The sequence below is a fragment of the Solanum stenotomum genome, chromosome 5, assembly GCF_019186545.1.
Source record: "Solanum stenotomum isolate F172 chromosome 5, ASM1918654v1, whole genome shotgun sequence".
In the NCBI taxonomy this organism is placed as follows: domain Eukaryota; kingdom Viridiplantae; phylum Streptophyta; class Magnoliopsida; order Solanales; family Solanaceae; genus Solanum; species Solanum stenotomum.
Genome location: NC_064286.1, coordinates 4,546,668 through 4,563,903, shown reverse-complemented (window position 1 = coordinate 4,563,903; position 17,236 = coordinate 4,546,668). Strand labels below are relative to the sequence as shown.

General features: G+C 30.5%; 3 protein-coding genes and 1 long non-coding RNA gene across 8 annotated transcripts in view; 1 reads left to right on the top strand and 3 right to left on the bottom strand.

Moving 5' to 3' along the window:
• Positions 1-12,323, bottom strand: part of LOC125866248 (prohibitin-1, mitochondrial) — an 18,113-nt gene extending 5,790 nt beyond the window's left edge. The window contains exons 1-2 of one of the 4 annotated variants that reach the window (XM_049546584.1): positions 12,212-12,323; positions 119-306 (exon numbers count right to left, since the gene is read on the bottom strand). In XM_049546584.1, the coding sequence (XP_049402541.1) occupies positions 119-295 (177 nt within the window). In that variant the 5' untranslated portion in view covers positions 296-306; positions 12,212-12,323. The other 3 variants (XM_049546586.1, XM_049546585.1, XM_049546583.1) reach the window with 3 other exon arrangements.
• The window catches only part of LOC125866266 (uncharacterized), a 55,402-nt gene extending 38,466 nt beyond the window's left edge, over positions 1-16,936 (top strand). The window contains exon 2 of the long non-coding RNA XR_007446479.1: positions 16,830-16,936. This is a non-coding gene — a long non-coding RNA (uncharacterized LOC125866266). The remainder of the gene's footprint in view (positions 1-16,829) is intronic.
• LOC125866229 (acyl-coenzyme A oxidase 3, peroxisomal-like) overlaps positions 1-17,236 on the bottom strand; it is a 287,150-nt gene that overhangs the window by 22,369 nt on the left and 247,545 nt on the right. The gene's annotated exons all lie outside the window — the stretch shown is intronic.
• On the bottom strand, positions 14,702-17,091 carry LOC125866243 (probable O-methyltransferase 3). The gene is made up of 2 exons (XM_049546576.1): positions 16,239-17,091; positions 14,702-15,163 (listed from the first exon to the last, which is right to left on the bottom strand). The coding sequence occupies exons 1-2, from the start codon at positions 17,037-17,039 to the stop codon at positions 14,861-14,863; spliced, it is 1,104 nt and encodes a 367-aa protein (XP_049402533.1). The 5' UTR covers positions 17,040-17,091; the 3' UTR covers positions 14,702-14,860.

The window sequence follows — 17,236 nt, the reverse complement described above, 5'->3', positions numbered from 1 at the left end:
ACAATTAACACAGGCATAATTTTGGAGCGACTGATGCTAACCAAAAGTCAATCTAATTGATAATGTAAAAGAGCACCTAAACATCATCATGATCCAAAAGAACAAAAGGCAAGAATACCTTGTTTTTGACACCACCAATACGGTTGAAAACAATGGCGCGATGCCCACCCTCAACATTGTAGAGACTGTTGGCAACTCCATACACACCAAGACCAGCAATAACTCCAAGCTTGATCAAAGCAGAAGTTGCACCACCACCAGGCATCTTAGGAACCTTGACATTGTTGAGATTCATTTTACCAGCTCCTGAAATAAACCAATAATATTCATATTTCTGTTACTGCAAAATGAAAAGCCTACTAGAATGGAAAAGGAGTGTTGCATGTGCAGTCTGAAGAGCTTTAACAAACAAACAAACAATCAGACACACTCATATTGGTCAGCATGGAATTTTCTTTCCAGAGCTACAATTCAGATAGAGATGAAGCGTTTTACTGAAGGAATTTTCTCTTTGATTTCCAATATGTGATAAAATATACTCTAAGGGTCGTTTGGTTGGGAACAAGTTATCACAAGATTAATTAAGATTAATTATCCTAGTAATACTTATCCCAGGATAACTATCCCAACATGTCTATGGGATAACTTATCCATCACTATTATCCCAAACATGTCAATCAAACAAGACACAAAATTTAATCCCATGACTACTTTTTCAAGACTATTTATTTTTATCCCTCATACCAAACGACCCATAAAGGTAGAAGGGATGCTCTCTCTTTTTTTTTTTTTCCTGTTGAAGCCCTTTTAGATTAAGAGATTGCAATCAAACCTTTTGCAAGTCATGTACCCTCTCTTTTCAAAAAAAATAGCTTAAGCTCTTTTGCAGATCTAATATCATCTAAATAAGAGGACTGAGCAAAGCACTCATTGTGTAATGCATCATTAATATTCCAAATCCAAGCATTCTACATTCAATTGATTTTTACCTATTTCTTCATTTACCCTTGACACTATTATTTAAAACATTCACACATTGTTTTTTTCTTTCTTCTCGATGGATAACTGGGAATCCCTTTTTTCAGTAAAGAAAAAGAATAGAGAAATCCATTGTTTTAGCATCAAAATATGTTGGAAAATGTGCTGACTGATCCACACATGTCCACTAAGATATCTTACTTGGTTCAATAACAATGTTTCAAACTTGTGAAGTGCACCTACCACAAATTCCTTGTGCCGCTGAACTAAAGCCTTAGGCCTGGTGTGTTGGGAATTCGAGATACCTTTCAATTAGCTAAACTGAAGGTTCAACTCAATGTAAATCACTTTTACATTTTAAGAGTTTACCAGAAAACGGTCAAAAGGTACACACAAATAGAGCCTACAAAACACCAACTCAACCAAAACAGAAAAACAGAGAAAAATGGGATCATCAAACAGCAAAATCAATCAATCAACTAGATCAATGTACCAAATTAAACATGGGATCAGCTATTTCATTCAGCAACTCAATATAATCCCACTTCAAAACCCAAAATCACAATAACCCGTTAAAACTTACAAAACAACAAATTGTGTCAAAAAATAAAACCCAAATGAAGTTCTCAGAGAAAATCAATTTTGTCATCAATAGGATCAACTAGTGTTGGTACGTATGCCTGACAAACACATTATTCCTAAATTAAAGCTTAGTATCAACACTAGATGGACACAAATCGATCTTGCAAGAAAATCAATTTTGTCAACAATAGGATCAACTAGTGTTAGTACTTATGCTTAACAAATATATTATTTCTAACTTTAAAGCCAAGTGTCAACACTAGATAGACACAAATTGATCTTGCAAGAAAATCAATTGTCATCAATAGGATCAACTAGTATTGGGTACTTATGATTAACAAACACATTATTCCGAAATTAAAGCTTAATATCAACACTAGATAGACACAAATCGATCTTGCAAGAAAATCAATTTTGTCATCAATAGGATCAACTAGTGTTGGTACTTATGCCTGACTAACACATTATTCCTAAATTAAAGCTTAGTATCAACACTAGATGGACACAAATCGATCTTGCAAGAAAATCAATTTTGTGATCAATAGGATTAACTAGTGTTGGTACTTATGCTTAACAAATATATTATTTCTAAATTTAAATCTAAGTGTCAACACTAGATGGACACAAATTGATTTTGCAAGAAAATCAATTTTGTCATCAATAGGATCAAATAGTGTTGATACTTATGCTAAGCAAATACATTATCACCTAATTTAAAGCTAAGCCAACCCTCAATGCACACAAATAAATTATCACAAAATTAAGGCTAAGTATCAATACTAGATGGACACAAACACATTATAGAAAACAATTGTACTTGAACTTTAGAAATTTAAACACATTACAGATAACTAATACTGTCTTATTGATTAAAGGTCTCTTTTTTATGTGAGCATGCTGAAATTAGTTTCTGAAATGTTGTGCGCTTGAGGAGGTCAGAAGTTGAGTCCTTATCTATGTGCGCATGTTAGTGGTTTCCATACTTCAAAGGTAAAATGGTTTGACTTGATGCTACTACTTCATGCAGCCTTTCTATTTTCTTATGTGCATACATAACATTGGCAGGAGTGACTGAATGTTTTTGCTTCTGCCTTATTGACTTGAATGGTTCTCCAATAGGACATGGCTATTTATACCTAAGCTCCACTTGTTAATTCTGAGGTTTCTTGTTTGTTTTATCCAGTGGTGTGTTTGTATATCTTTCAAACAAAGACGGTCTTTAAGTAAAATAAATGCAGAAGAGTGCTCACTAACTTCCATACAACTGACTCTTGGGTAAGATGACTGATGAATGTCACAAATTACTTGGGAATCAGTATGTCTTCTTGTTTCCATACAAAGATTGTTGGAATGAACTCTATTGTTTCAGAGTGTCAGTTTCATATTGAGATAAAGGATCAAGAGATAATTTTTCTCTAGAGAGTCTAGACTCCTGATAAATCTACATTCACGGACATTGTTTCTTCTTCCATCCCAAGTTTGATTATCTAGTTTTGCCAGTCACATATAACTAGAGCTTAAATAAATTTGAATAGTTGTAGAGTTCTAATATTAGAGTTGTTTACAGACGTGTTTGAGAAATTGTTGGACCATGTAAAAGTCCAGGTAAACTTCAATTTAGTTGTCAGAGACATTTCAATTAACAAATTGTATCAAAAAATAAAACCCAAATGGAGTTGTCAGAGACATTTCAATTACCAAAACTGAAGTTTCAACTCAATAAGTAGCATTATGCTTCAAACAGCAAATTAAATCTACTACATCAACGTACCAAATTACACTTGAAATCAGCTCAGCTAGATCATCGCAATATTCAACTATCCCAAATCAATCCCAAATTTCACAAAATATAATCCAACTTCAAAAACCGAAATCACAATAACCGTTAAACTTGGGAACAACAAATTGGGTCAAAGATACAACTCAATTGGGGTTATCTTCTCAAATACATTTCACCAAGTTTCAACTCACCAAGTTTCAACTCAATAAGTAACACCCAAAAAAAATGCTTCAAACAGCAAAATCAATCAATCAAGTACATCACTATACCAAACTAAACTTGAAATCAGCTAAACTATTCCATCTAATTCATTCCAATACTCAATAGTCTATGTTTAACCCAAATAAATCGGAAAAAATCACCAAAAAAAAATCACAAAAGCGTCATTACCCAAAATCGGCTTAAAACTTAAACCCAAATAGACCTTGAAGTTGAAGATGAATTTAGCTGATCAAAACGAAGCAGAGAAGTTTAGGGTTTTTGGTAGAAAATGAAGAGAGAAGAAACTAAAAAGGGGATTTTATGGGGAACTTGGAGAAGGGGTTTAGGGGTTTTCGATATTTTTTTAATTTTAATTATATTTCGTTGATTGTTTAAATGTTTATGGGCTTTGATATTGGGCTCTAATATGAAAATTGGCCTTTTTTTAAAGGGAAAATTAGCAATTAAATCACAATATCTAACATAATTAGTTAAAATAACAACACTTTAAAATATTTATTTAAAATGGCAGAATGACAATATTTTTATAAAATAATATGTATTCAGATTTTAGTATTTAAAATTAATTTTATTTATGGAAAGAGTCCTATATTGGATCAAATTATATATTAATAACCGTTTAAAGAAAAAAAATTAAACCAATACACATTAACCTTTTTCCAACTCCATTCACGTTTCTTTCCCACTTTTCACGTTTCTTCCCCACCTTTCACGTTTCAAGTTTATCTTTCTTCAAGGTGCTAAATTGTTGTTCATCAAGAAATCTTCTTTATTGTTAAATGAAATCTATTTATTAATTCAAGCAGATTTCTCGATTGGCGAGGTAATTTCCATTATCCATTTTGATTTACTTTGATTTGATGTCTAAATCACCGATTCTATATATTACGGATTTCCAGTCGAATTTTTCAATTTTTATGTGATTTTGTTTAGTTATTCATCAAATAGTTATGATTTTCAATTTTTTCAATTTTTTTTGTGATTTTCTTTTAATTTTCAGATTTTGGAGAATCTAGAAATTCATATGTATGTTTATTTTGTTTGATATTTAATACATTCTAATTTTTGATAATTTCGAAATTCAAATTATCAAAAATTTTGTTTTCATATTTGAGATTTAGTAGATTGTAGTAACTACATTAGCACACATACATCATATATTGTTTGATTTTTTTATACATTCATATTTAATAATTTCGAATTTTGCTTATAGGGTTACTAATGCACAAGTGAATACGGATTCAGATTCGGTTTTGATGGAAAATAATCGGAAAAAAGAACATAGTAGATGAAGAAGAAGAAGAAAGACAAACTCAAATAAGAAGGTTACAAAATTGTATTCATACCACAATTGTATTCATATTAATTTTTGTTTGTCAATTGTTTTTCTTTTACTCATCATTTGTATTTTTATTTTAAAATATTGTATTTCTTTTTTAGTTTGTAGTAATTTAAATAGGTATATAATGTATTCGTCACAATTCTATATATTATGATTGAATACATAATTTATAGAATTGTGACGAATACATTATAAGAAGGGAAATGGAAACTTATTGGTATTCATTTTTTCGTTTGAAATACAAAATCATATTGAAATACAACCTGATATTTGAAATACAAACTTAGTAAGACATATTTTGTATTTTATTTGGCTAAAGCAATATCATTTTATGAATACATAATATATAAAATTGTGCGACGAATACATCACAAGAAGGGGAATACAAAATTATTGGTATTCATTCTGCGTTTGATATACAAAATGATATTGAAATACAACCTGATATTTCAAATAAAAACTATGCTAGAAAATACTTTTTGCAAATTTAAAGTGAAATAATAATATAACAAAATTGGATATTGAAATATAAATACAATTTATTTTGAATAAACTTATTCTATGTATTATATATGTATTCATCGCAACTGTATTTTTCAATATCATTTCGATCTACAACTAATTTGTATTTATATTTTGGTATATACTACACAACTGCCTTTATTTTTGTACTTGAACTAGAATGCCAAAGAGTTGTATTCATCATAAATCAATACCAACATTTTTTGTATTTTAAATTAGTTATACATATCATTAGGTATTCGAATACATTTCGGGTGAACACATATTCAAAGAAGTTCAAACATTTAAATATCCAAAATAGAGGGTATTAGAAATTTTCCAACACTTCCACTCATATAAGATATAAAATACAAACTACTGTTTTAAAAAAAAATTTGAAATTCTTAAGAACAAAGAAAAAAACGCTAGAAAGAAAAATGGCAACATATGCTCTTTCAAAAACGTAACTGATGTTAAATTTTAAATTTTTTTTTACCTTTTTTGAAATTTTTTGTTCCATGATTTTCTCTATTCAGTTATTAATTGTTTGTATTCTTTCAAATTAATCAAAATAAAATAAATACATAACTCAATCCTTAACAAATTAAATTATTGACATTTTAAATAAATAGTGAAACTATTGCTAAGGAGTCCCATTAAAAGCTAAAATATTGCTATTTTGAAAATTTTCCCTTTTTTTAATTTATAAAAAAGCCCATTATACTAATTGGACCCCCAATGAGTTTTCACCTTTGTCAAGTTTTCTTAAAATTTGGAAAAATTACGCAAATAGCCACTAAAATAAACTTAATTAGGTTTCATAGCTCTAGTTTGTTGATTACGAGTCGTAGTTACATGTTAGAGGGGGGGAGAGAGGGGAGCGAGATTGAGAGAGAGATGAGAGAGGTGAGCGAGAGAGGGAAAAGAGTGGAGAGAGACGAATTATATTTGTTTATCTGTCATATAATCGTATGTATATATGTATAATTTGTATATGTGTAAGAGAAGAGAGTCGCAAGAGAGAGGAAGAGAGGAGATACACACATAATTATAGCTAAAACTAAGCTACGGCCTGCGAGTGGTAATTAATGAAAACTGTAACATTAATTTGAAAATAAAAATCTAAGTCGTCAAATTACTAACTCAAACACATGTTCGAAAAAATATCTCTCTCTATATATATATACTAGGTTAATCGACACTCCTTTATATATAAATTATATCGTAGGTAAAATATTTTTTATGTATATGTATTACATATTGATATTATGTGACTTCTTTTTATATTTACCTCTTTATATTTTAATACTCCATAGTGAAAATTCTGATTTCGGCATTATTATATCCAGATTGACACAAGAAATGCTACAAACTCAAGTAGCTAAATATTTTCATTCTAGTTGATGTAAAACATAATTGGAAAGATGTAGTGCATAGGAAGATAGTCAAACTATTGTGTGAAAGATGAGGTTATCATAAATGTTTTAACCATTTGGAGTGGCCGTAATTTAGAAGTTCAAGGAGAAAGAACATTTTGCCAAGTTGCCTGCATGACTGATTAATATTATCAGAAAGGTTGTTCCTCTCTTTTCCAATTCCTACTTTTACTTTTGTGAGAAAGTTCAACATTCACATGGAAATATGCTTTTAGTTGATCTTTTATCTTGCCCTTTTCTTCATTTTAATCCTAGTAAGATGTTTCCTACATAAAAAACAATCTCTATTCTCAAATACTTAAAATTTAAAACTTTTGACTGCGCTCCATAGCTATAGTTGTTTGCTATGGAGGCTGCAATTTGTATATTTCTGTCTGTTTGTATACGATTTATGAAAATTCATAATAAACTATCTTGTTTGTACACTGACAAGCGAAATATACAAACGGAATTCTAAAAAGTTTCTAAATATATAAATACGAATTTAATTTGGATATACTTATTCTATTTGTATATTCACAAGCGAAAAAACAAACAGAATATACAAATCGCAGCCTCCACAACAAAAAACTATAGTGATGAAACACAATTATCGAAACTATAATTATAAAGTTTTATTATGTTTGCTATTTTTGAAATTTTCTCTAAATAATTTTAAGTATCATATAATATCATGACATGTATTTTAACTATTTTTAAATCCCAAATAATGATCACTTGTATTTTCAACTAGATTTATGTTGGGCCCAACATTTTTACCAATGTGCTCGTACAAATTGAAATTGTTTGTAATTTAAATTTGGAAGATAAAGTAGATTGTTTACATTCTTCACTGTAACATTGTTTATGCATATATAGACACAATGTTCACATATATTTACACAAGCTGGTATTGGCAAAGGACATGTCATCATCATCATCATCATCTTGTTTTGTGTATCTACTGTTATAGTTCACTTGGTCTGGGCAGCTACCATTGTAGCTAAACGACACCGTGTTCGTAAAATACATGTGAAGCATTTGTTGCAAGAGGAGAAGTATATTGTTTTTAGTAGCAGATGTAGAGTGTAGTAGCGTTAAATTCTGATTAGTGGCCTCACATACCTTTATAAAGCGCATCAGTTGTTGATTTTTCAATTTATATAACTCTGGCCGTCTAGTCCTTTTGTTGGTAATTTATATATTATTATTATTATCAGAGGTCTGATAAATTGTTTATCTCTCATGTTACATTGCTACAACTTTTTGTATTGCTATGAATATTTTGTTAATTGGTTTTATGAAATATAATTACTATAAATTAGTATGGTTGTGGAATTTATTTTTAATTTTTACAACACTTATCACAACTAAAAGCTATCAAAATGAACGACCAACATGAAAAATTCTATACACAAAAACAGCAAAACTACCTAATAAAGAGATGGACAAATCAAAGAAGCCACACAACAGTACCCTAAAGAGCTATATACTTATCAAAGTAGAAAAGATTGAACATAGTGAAACCTTGAAAAAATAAATCAACAGATCAGTTTAGATAATTACATAAAACTTTAAATAAAAAAAACTTAGAAACAACCAAACGGGAATAGTGAGTTATGAAATTTATATCATTAGTTCAATTAAGTACTAAACATATTGTTTGTATCTAATTGTACCAGTCATATATGTTTATTTTAACATATATATTCTTAGTGGGTTCAATTACCTACCTAAAAGAAAAGATGAAGTGAGTGAAGGGAAACAAATTAAAATTTTAAAACAAAGAAATACCATGAAATTTCAACATTATTATTTTGAGAAACTGAGAAGAAGATAGAGAGAGTTTTGAAGGATCATGTAGAAAGATGAAGCGGCATGAATCCACGTGTAGTGTTGCGGTTTCAGTAAAAAATGTCATAACCATGCAGATGCAAGATACAATTCATGCTAAATTATAGATAATCTGATTTCAGTTGATAGAAACTTCAATTTGAGCAATCATAAATTTAACTCCGCCAACCCTAAAGCCACTAAAAAGCCACAAGGACAGTTGAAAGCAAGGGCGGCTCAACCCTAATGTCACGACGCGAGCCTACACCCTGGACGTGGCAAGCACTCGAAGACCATTGCTGGTCCCCAAGCGAACCCTCATCCTGGCTGACTACAAGCGAAAAACTGAAATAAAAGTTCATAAAACTTGATTCAAACTTTAACTCAAATAAGAAAAACTTTGAATATAAAAATAATATTCAACTCGCCATACAATGGGCAACTTAAGTCTTTAAAACATTTAATAAAATAAATGATACAGACTTCTCACTATACTGACTATCTATGAAGCCTCTAACTGATAAAGATGGAAGTCGGGACAAGACCTACGACATCCTAACAATTGATATAACTGAAAGGTAAATGAAATCCTCCGAAAGCAAGGAGGCTCACCATAGCTAACTCGAACTCTTGGATGTATTAACGAAGCTCCTGTTGATGATCCTGAATACCTGTGTCTGTATCATGAGAAGATGCAGTCCAATTGGCTCAGTACATGGAATGTACGAGAATGTAAGGGGAATTCTAAAGCATAACATAAGCTTGAAACTTCATAAAAGGAAACATACTTACCTCTTCTCAAACTTACTCAACTCAAGGAGCACTTGAAGATACTCAAAACTACTCAACTTACTCAACTCAAAAGTACTCAAGGATAAGATACTCAACTCAGAGATTATATACTCAACTCAGAGATATGATACTCGACTCTGGATACTCAACTCAATATAACTGAACTCATTTCAATATAAAACAATTTAAAACAAGTGCAATATAAAGAAACAAACTGTTTAAAAACATGATCTCAACTCTGTGTATATGCAAGGATACAACATAACTCTGAAATGTATGTAAAAATACAAATAATTGTGTATATAAGAATACAATAACTTCGGTGGGAGTTTCTCTAATCGACAACCATCACGTAAGAGCTATTGTGATGATACAACGATTTCCCTCATGCTGCCAGAGCATCCATATCAGAGCTTATTGTCGAAAAACTAGAGTTGTCCTTCATTACTTTGCAATTGTTATAAATGTTTACCATCTTTTCCCTTAATTTTATTTCTTTATTTTTTCTCTTTAAGTCCTTAGGGAGGGGAGGAAACAAGTATTCAAAGAAAAATTTACCATCTGGAGGTCACGACTTCTCAAAGTGCTCTCCACAAGATGGGGTCGTGCACGAACATCATATATGACTGGTCTTTCAAACCAAGGAATCATGAAGTGTGTCCCTTCTGGATAAACCTATTCATAAACCACTCAACAGAGATTAAAAAGAAAAACACAAATATGGGCACACATCAAACATAGAAACAGAGAAAAAACATGGTTGAATCTCATACATTGAGATTGGCCATAACCATCCAACACAAACATTTGAGTTTAGAGCAAAATAAAACCATGAAATACTATGGCAATCCTTCCATGTATTGAAACGGAAAAAAAGAATAGGCCGTGGAAGGCACCTTAATTCATGTTCCACCTAATAAGTTACTCAACTTAACATGGATTACAATTAACACAGGCATAATTTTGGAGCGACTGATGCTAACCAAAAGTCAATCTAATTGATAATGTAAAAGAGCACCTAAACATCATCATGATCCAAAAGAACAAAAGGCAAGAATACCTTGTTTTTGACACCACCAATACGGTTGAAAACAATGGCACGATGCCCACCCTCAACATTGTAGAGACTGTTGGCAACTCCATACACACCAAGACCAGCAATAACTCCAAGCTTGATCAAAGCAGAAGTTGCACCACCACCAGGCATCTTAGGAACCTTGACATTGTTGAGATTCATTTTACCAACTCCTGAAATAAACCAATAATATTCATATTTCTGTTACCACAAAATCAAAAGCCTACTAGTATGGAAAAGGAGTGTTGCATGTGCAGTCTGAAGAGCTTTAACAAACAAACACACAATCATACACACTCATATTGGTCAGCATGGAATTTTCTTTCCAGAGCTACAATTCAGATAGAGCTTAAGCGTTTTACTGAAGGAATTTTCTCTTTGATTTCCAATATGTGAGAAAATATACCCTAAAGGTAGAAGGGATGCTCTTTTTTTTTTCTTTTTTTGTTGAAGCCCTTTTAGCACTAAGGGATTCTCTCTCTTTTCTAATAAAAATAAGCTTAAGCTCTTTCGCAGATCTAATATCATCTAAATAAGATGACTGAGCAAAGCACTCATTATATAATACATCATTAATATTCCATATCCCCAGCATTCTACGTTCAATTGATTTTCACCTATTTCTTCATTTGCACTTGACACTATTATTTAAAACATTCACACATTGTTCTTTTCTTTCTTCTCGATGGATAAAATTGGGAATTCCTTTTTTTAGAAAAGAAACAAAACAGAGAAATCCATTGTTTTAGCATCAAAACATGTTAGAAAATGTATTGGCTGATCCACAGATGTCCACTAAGATATCATACATGGTTCAACAACTAAGTTTCAAACTTGTGAAGTGCACCTACCACAAATTCCTTGTGGCGTTGAATTAAAGCCTTAGACCTGGTGTGTTGGGAATACTAGATACATTTCAATTAGCCAAACTGAAGGTTCAATTCAATGTAAATCACTTTTACATTTTAAAATTATACTAGAAAACTGTCAAAAGGTACACATAAATAGAGCCTACAAACACCAACTCAACCAAAACAGAAAAACAGAGAACAATGGGATCAACTCGATACTCAATATAATCCCACTTCAATCCTGTTTAAACTTAAAGAACAACAAATCGTGTCAAAAAATAAAACCCAAATGGAGTTCTCAGAGACATTTCAATTAGCAAAACTGAAGTTTCAACTCAATAAGTAACACTATGCTTCAAACAGCAAAATCATTCAACTACGTCACTGTGCCAAATTAAACTTGAAATCAGCTCAGCTAGATCATCGCAATACTCAACTATCCCAAATCAATCTCAAATTTCACAAAATATAATCCCACTTTAAAACCCGAAATCACAATAACCCGTTAAACTTAAAGAACAACAAATTGGGTCAAACATACAACTCAAATGGGGTTCTCTTCTCAAATACATTTCACCAAGTTTCAACTCAATAAGTAACACCCAAAAAAAATTCTTCAAACAGCAAAATCAATCAATCAACTACATCACTATACCAAACTAAACTTGAAATCAACTCAACTATTCCATCTAATTCATTCCAATACTCAATAATCTATGTTTAACCCAAATAAATTGGAAAAAATCACCAAAAAATAAAAAAAAATCACAAAAGCGTCATTACCCAAAATCGGCTAAAAACTTAAACCCAAATAGACTTTTCAGAAGAAGATGAACTTACCTGATCGAAACGAAGCAGAGAAGTTTAGGGTTTTTGGTAGAAAATGAAGAGAGAAGAAACTAAAAAGGGGATTTTATGGGGAACTTGGAGAAGGGGTTTAGGGTTTTTCGATATTTTTTTAATATTCTTTTAAAAAAATATATTTCGTTAATTATTTAAATGTTTGTGGGCTTTGATATTGGGCTCTAATCCTAAAATTTGCCTTTTTGGAAAAACCCATTATACTAATTGGACCCCTAATGAGTTTTCACCTTTGTCAAGTTTTCATAAAATTTGGGAAAATTTCGCAAATAGCCACTAAAATAAACTTAATTAGGCTTCACAGCTATAGTTTGCTAATTACGATTTAGAGGGAGGAGAGAGGGAATCGAGATTGAGAGAGGGAGGAGAGAGGGCAGAGAGTGGAGAGAGACGAATTATATTTGTAAATTTGTTATATAATCGTATATGTATATGTATAATTTGTATTTGTAAATGTATAAGAGAAGAGAGGAAGAGAGGAGAGACACACGTAATTATAGCTAAGTTTAAGTTGCAAATGGTAATTAATAAAAACTATAACATCAATTTAAAAATGAAATCTAAGTCTTCAATTACTAACTCAAACACATGTTCGAAAAAAATCTCTCTAATATATATATATATATATGTGTGTGTGTGTGTGAGTGTGTGTATGTGTATGAAAGTGACTTTTCAACTATAACATTTGGCTTTGATGAATTTTGAAGAAATTTATATGTATCCACTGAAAGATATATATCAATATCTTTTAAAGAATAATGAAATTTATTTACGCTCCGAAACTTTCTTTCAATTTTCGTCTCTATTTTTTTGTGTTAGTATTTTTTATTAGAGGTCTCAAATTCAAACATTAAAATAAATAAATTTCTAATAGTTAGTGTTTCAACCTTAAATGAGTCATACACGATTTAAATTATTCCGAATATCATATAATTAAAAAAACAGAATTATAATCAATGATCTTGTCGATTTCTTGCTTACCTCGGTTACATAATCCAATTTTAATCAAATATTATTATTTTATATTAAATCCGAAATGGTAGGTGTAACATCTATTATTGATAACGGGATCATATTATAAAATTGATAATTAGAGATTTGCCAAATCTTGTTAATTAATCTATATGTTAACTATGATTAACTCAGCTTGAAAATAACTGTTTTACCATGTATAACATGATTTAATTATTGCATTTATTTTCATCAAGTATAAATATATAGATGAATGAATAAATATTTATCTCTATTTACATGGAAATATTGGTGAATTCAAAGAACAAGCTAGGCATTTCTACATGAGGCTAATCTTAATCTCTACTTAATTAATTTGCTGTTTTTTATCTTAATTTTCTTTAGTGATTTAATTTGTTGATATAAAAATGGCCTAATAATTAGTGAAATTTTAAGACACATTTATCAATGCAAAGATTAGCTTCCATAATTATGATATAACCAATTGAGATCTCGTGAGATTATTGAGATTTTTTTATTTTTAATCAGATATTTCTAATTCAAGTTGAATTATTAATTATATGAAGCTTTCCATGGTGTGAATTTGAAATAAAGATTTGCTTAGCTTTTGGTATAAATTTGTTTAAAAGTAATTGTCTGTTATTTGTGTTTAAATTATTAATATTATATTACATTCCTTGACGATCAAACATAGTTAATAGGATGTTTACCAAATAACATTACTGGCAAACATTGGAGAAATTGTCACAATTTTATCTATCAAAAAGTTGATTCTTTGGCTTCTTTTGCTAGTAAACAATTGATACAAAGGGAGTTTGATTAGTAAGCAGAAAATATCACTTTAAAGATATTTATATATAATTTAGGTAAGTATTATGAGAATGAACGTGATGGAGGTGGATATTATGAAGCGTAAGGATAAGAAAAAAACAATTTGATATAGAATTTTGGAATCTACTAGTATAAATCTCGACTTCGCCTTTCTAATCTGCTTCTCCCAAAGTTACATAATCATTTAGCTAGAGTTCAATTAAGCACTTAAACAATGTCATTTATGTAGATAAGTTAATAAAATAAAAAATATATCATATTTGTCAAATTAGATCTTATGTCTAACTCACATCTCAAAAGATATCACAAAGCAAGGAGGATTATATTGCCCAAGTATTATAAGGGATCCACAAAACTCACCCCTCGCTGATGTGGTACATTTTTCTTCAACACTCTCCTCATGTCCAGACCAGAGTCTGATTCCGATACCAAGTCAAATTAAATTTTAGATCCAACTCACATTCCAAAAGTTAGCTCAAAGGAAGAAAGATTGTCTGAATCTTATAAAAAAGTTCAGAAATTTCATCCCTCACCCACTCTTCAACAACATCTTTTAATTATGCACATGAATCTCAATAAAAATACGTCTGCAGTTTTACGGACTTATTACTTTATTGATCTAAAAAATAAGCAAACAATATATAAGAAATTAAAGAAATCAAGATTCATCTATCAAAGTAGTAGTTCAATTTCCATTAAAGAAAATAAAAAAGTACATCAATCAACACATAACCCTCATTATTTATATCAACAATTACATGACACACCATGATAAAATAAATGCACACTCATGAGGATCAATTATTTATCATAAACTCAAATTAATTAAGGATAAACCTCAATTAGTGACCTTAATCCAAGAATTGGAGTAACTTTATAGTCACTAAATCCAGCCTCAAAGAAGATTTTAGCCCATCCTCTTTCAGATCTTTCTCTTCCAGTAACTAAAACCATCATTAACATATCAAAGAAAATTTGAGTTTCAATTGATTCATCATCTCCAATTTTATTATCAACCATCATGTCAATAATTATCACTTTTCCACCTTTTTCCTTGCTTGGTATTGCTTCTTTGCATTTCTTCAATATTTTCACACTTTCTTCGTCACTCCAATCATGTAATATCCACTGCAAATAATTCATATCACAAAAAGTTAGTATTCAAGATTATACTGGTAAAAATGCCAGTCACGATAAATCGATGAGATTCTTAATACTTAACTAAAGTTTCAAATATACAACAAAGATAGAAATTTTGTTAGAAGAGCTCATATATATATATATATATACACGCTTTCAATGAAGGGTCACACTAAGTATTAAGAGCTCGAGTGAAGAAACCCCTTAATAAGAAGTGTCTTCCTTTTAATTGGATCTTACCTAATATAATATGAATTTGGATTAATCGAATTGATGAATTTTGAATTTCAAATGATTATACTTCATCTCAATGAGAAATATTTTTAAAGAATATATGATATGCACTATTGTCAGTATGCGTAAGACATAAGAAGAAATGACTTTATTTATAAAAAAAAATATTGTGATTGATACATGACGTAGACTTACTCATTCTTTAATCTCTTATTTTAAAAGAAAATAATAGAATTTGGCACAAAAATAGTACCTAGGTTCAAAGATTCTATTACATAATTATTAGTGTAGTTTAACCAGTAACTTTATGTTAATCATTGATATTATTATTGTATAGTTATAACAATAGCATCATTATAACTGTGGAATTGATCTTTCCTACTATCTTATATTATATTATATGTTCTCTATAATAACATTTTACTATACTGGTCAAAAACAATCTGAATAATGATATCATTATAAAGTGATCTTCTTCTATTAAATTGATTTTTCACGCTATAACATTCAAAATTAACAATTCGGACAAAGGTGCCATTGTAAAGAGATTTTTTTTTGTAAAACCATTTTTTCACGTTATGTTATATTGTATGTTCTCTATAATAATAACATTTCACTAGAACAATAAAAAATTAACAATTCGAATAATGGTGTTGTTATAAAGAAATCTTTTTCTTGTAAAACCATTTTTTCTTGTTATGTTATATTGTAACTTTGTAAGTTCTACATAGCAGCCAAAACTATCTAAACAACAGTATCGTATTATAAAGAGATTTGACTGTATCACCGATATATATAACTTAAATCGAAAAAAAAGTAGTCAAATTACCTTGAGTAGAAGAGCATCAGCAGGAGGAATGGACACAAAGAAATCTCCACCAACATATGACAAGTTGTCACTTCCATCAAGTCCTTCAACCACATGAGGTAAATCAAACACAGTACATTGCAAATTAGGAAAATTTTTAGCAATTGTTTTAGCCACAGTCCCAGTACCACCACCAACATCAACAACAGAATTTAATCCTTCAAAAACATCTTTAGAATATTTCATTACAACACTCATAACCAACTTAGCATCACTAGCCATTGCATCATTAAAAAAATGATTTAACCTTTGTTCATGTCCAGCATAATCCCAAAATGTTCTCCCATGTGCAACCTCAAAAGGTGTTGGTTCATCACTACTAAACCACTCACTTACATGATGCCATGGCTTAACTAAAATTGGATCCAACATTGCTAGTAAAAAAGGTGTAACTGTTAATGGCTCGTCTTTCAATAAAAGACGAGCTGGAGGGGCTAGGACATAGCCCTCCCCTTTTCCTGATCCTGATCCCGATGATCCCTTTTCTAAGGGGATCATCGCGGACTTGAGGAAAAATCCTGAATGGATTAAAATTCGCATGAGACGTCGAAGGTGAGTGATCTTGGACTTGTTGATTGATAGGGCATTAGCTAATTCATCAAGTGTCATAGGTTTGCCATGTTTGTGGATTATGTCTGGGATGTTTAATTGAATTGCTGATTTGAGTGACATGGAATTTATGAAACTAAAAATATGGTTCCATATGTGAGTTTGAGCATGAAGAATATCAGTCTCATGCTCACCTACAATTGGCACAACCATTTTAATAAAATTGTTATAACTTTGTAGAATAGTATTCACTTTTTTTTTTCTTTTTGATTGATATGCAGTTTCTCTATAGACTTTGATCAATTTATATAGAGTGAAGTATGGAATAATTAATTGTAGACAAAGAAATAAATAAATAGTGGGATAGTCATGTTATCACGAGATACACGATGCTGCTTTAATTTGTAAAA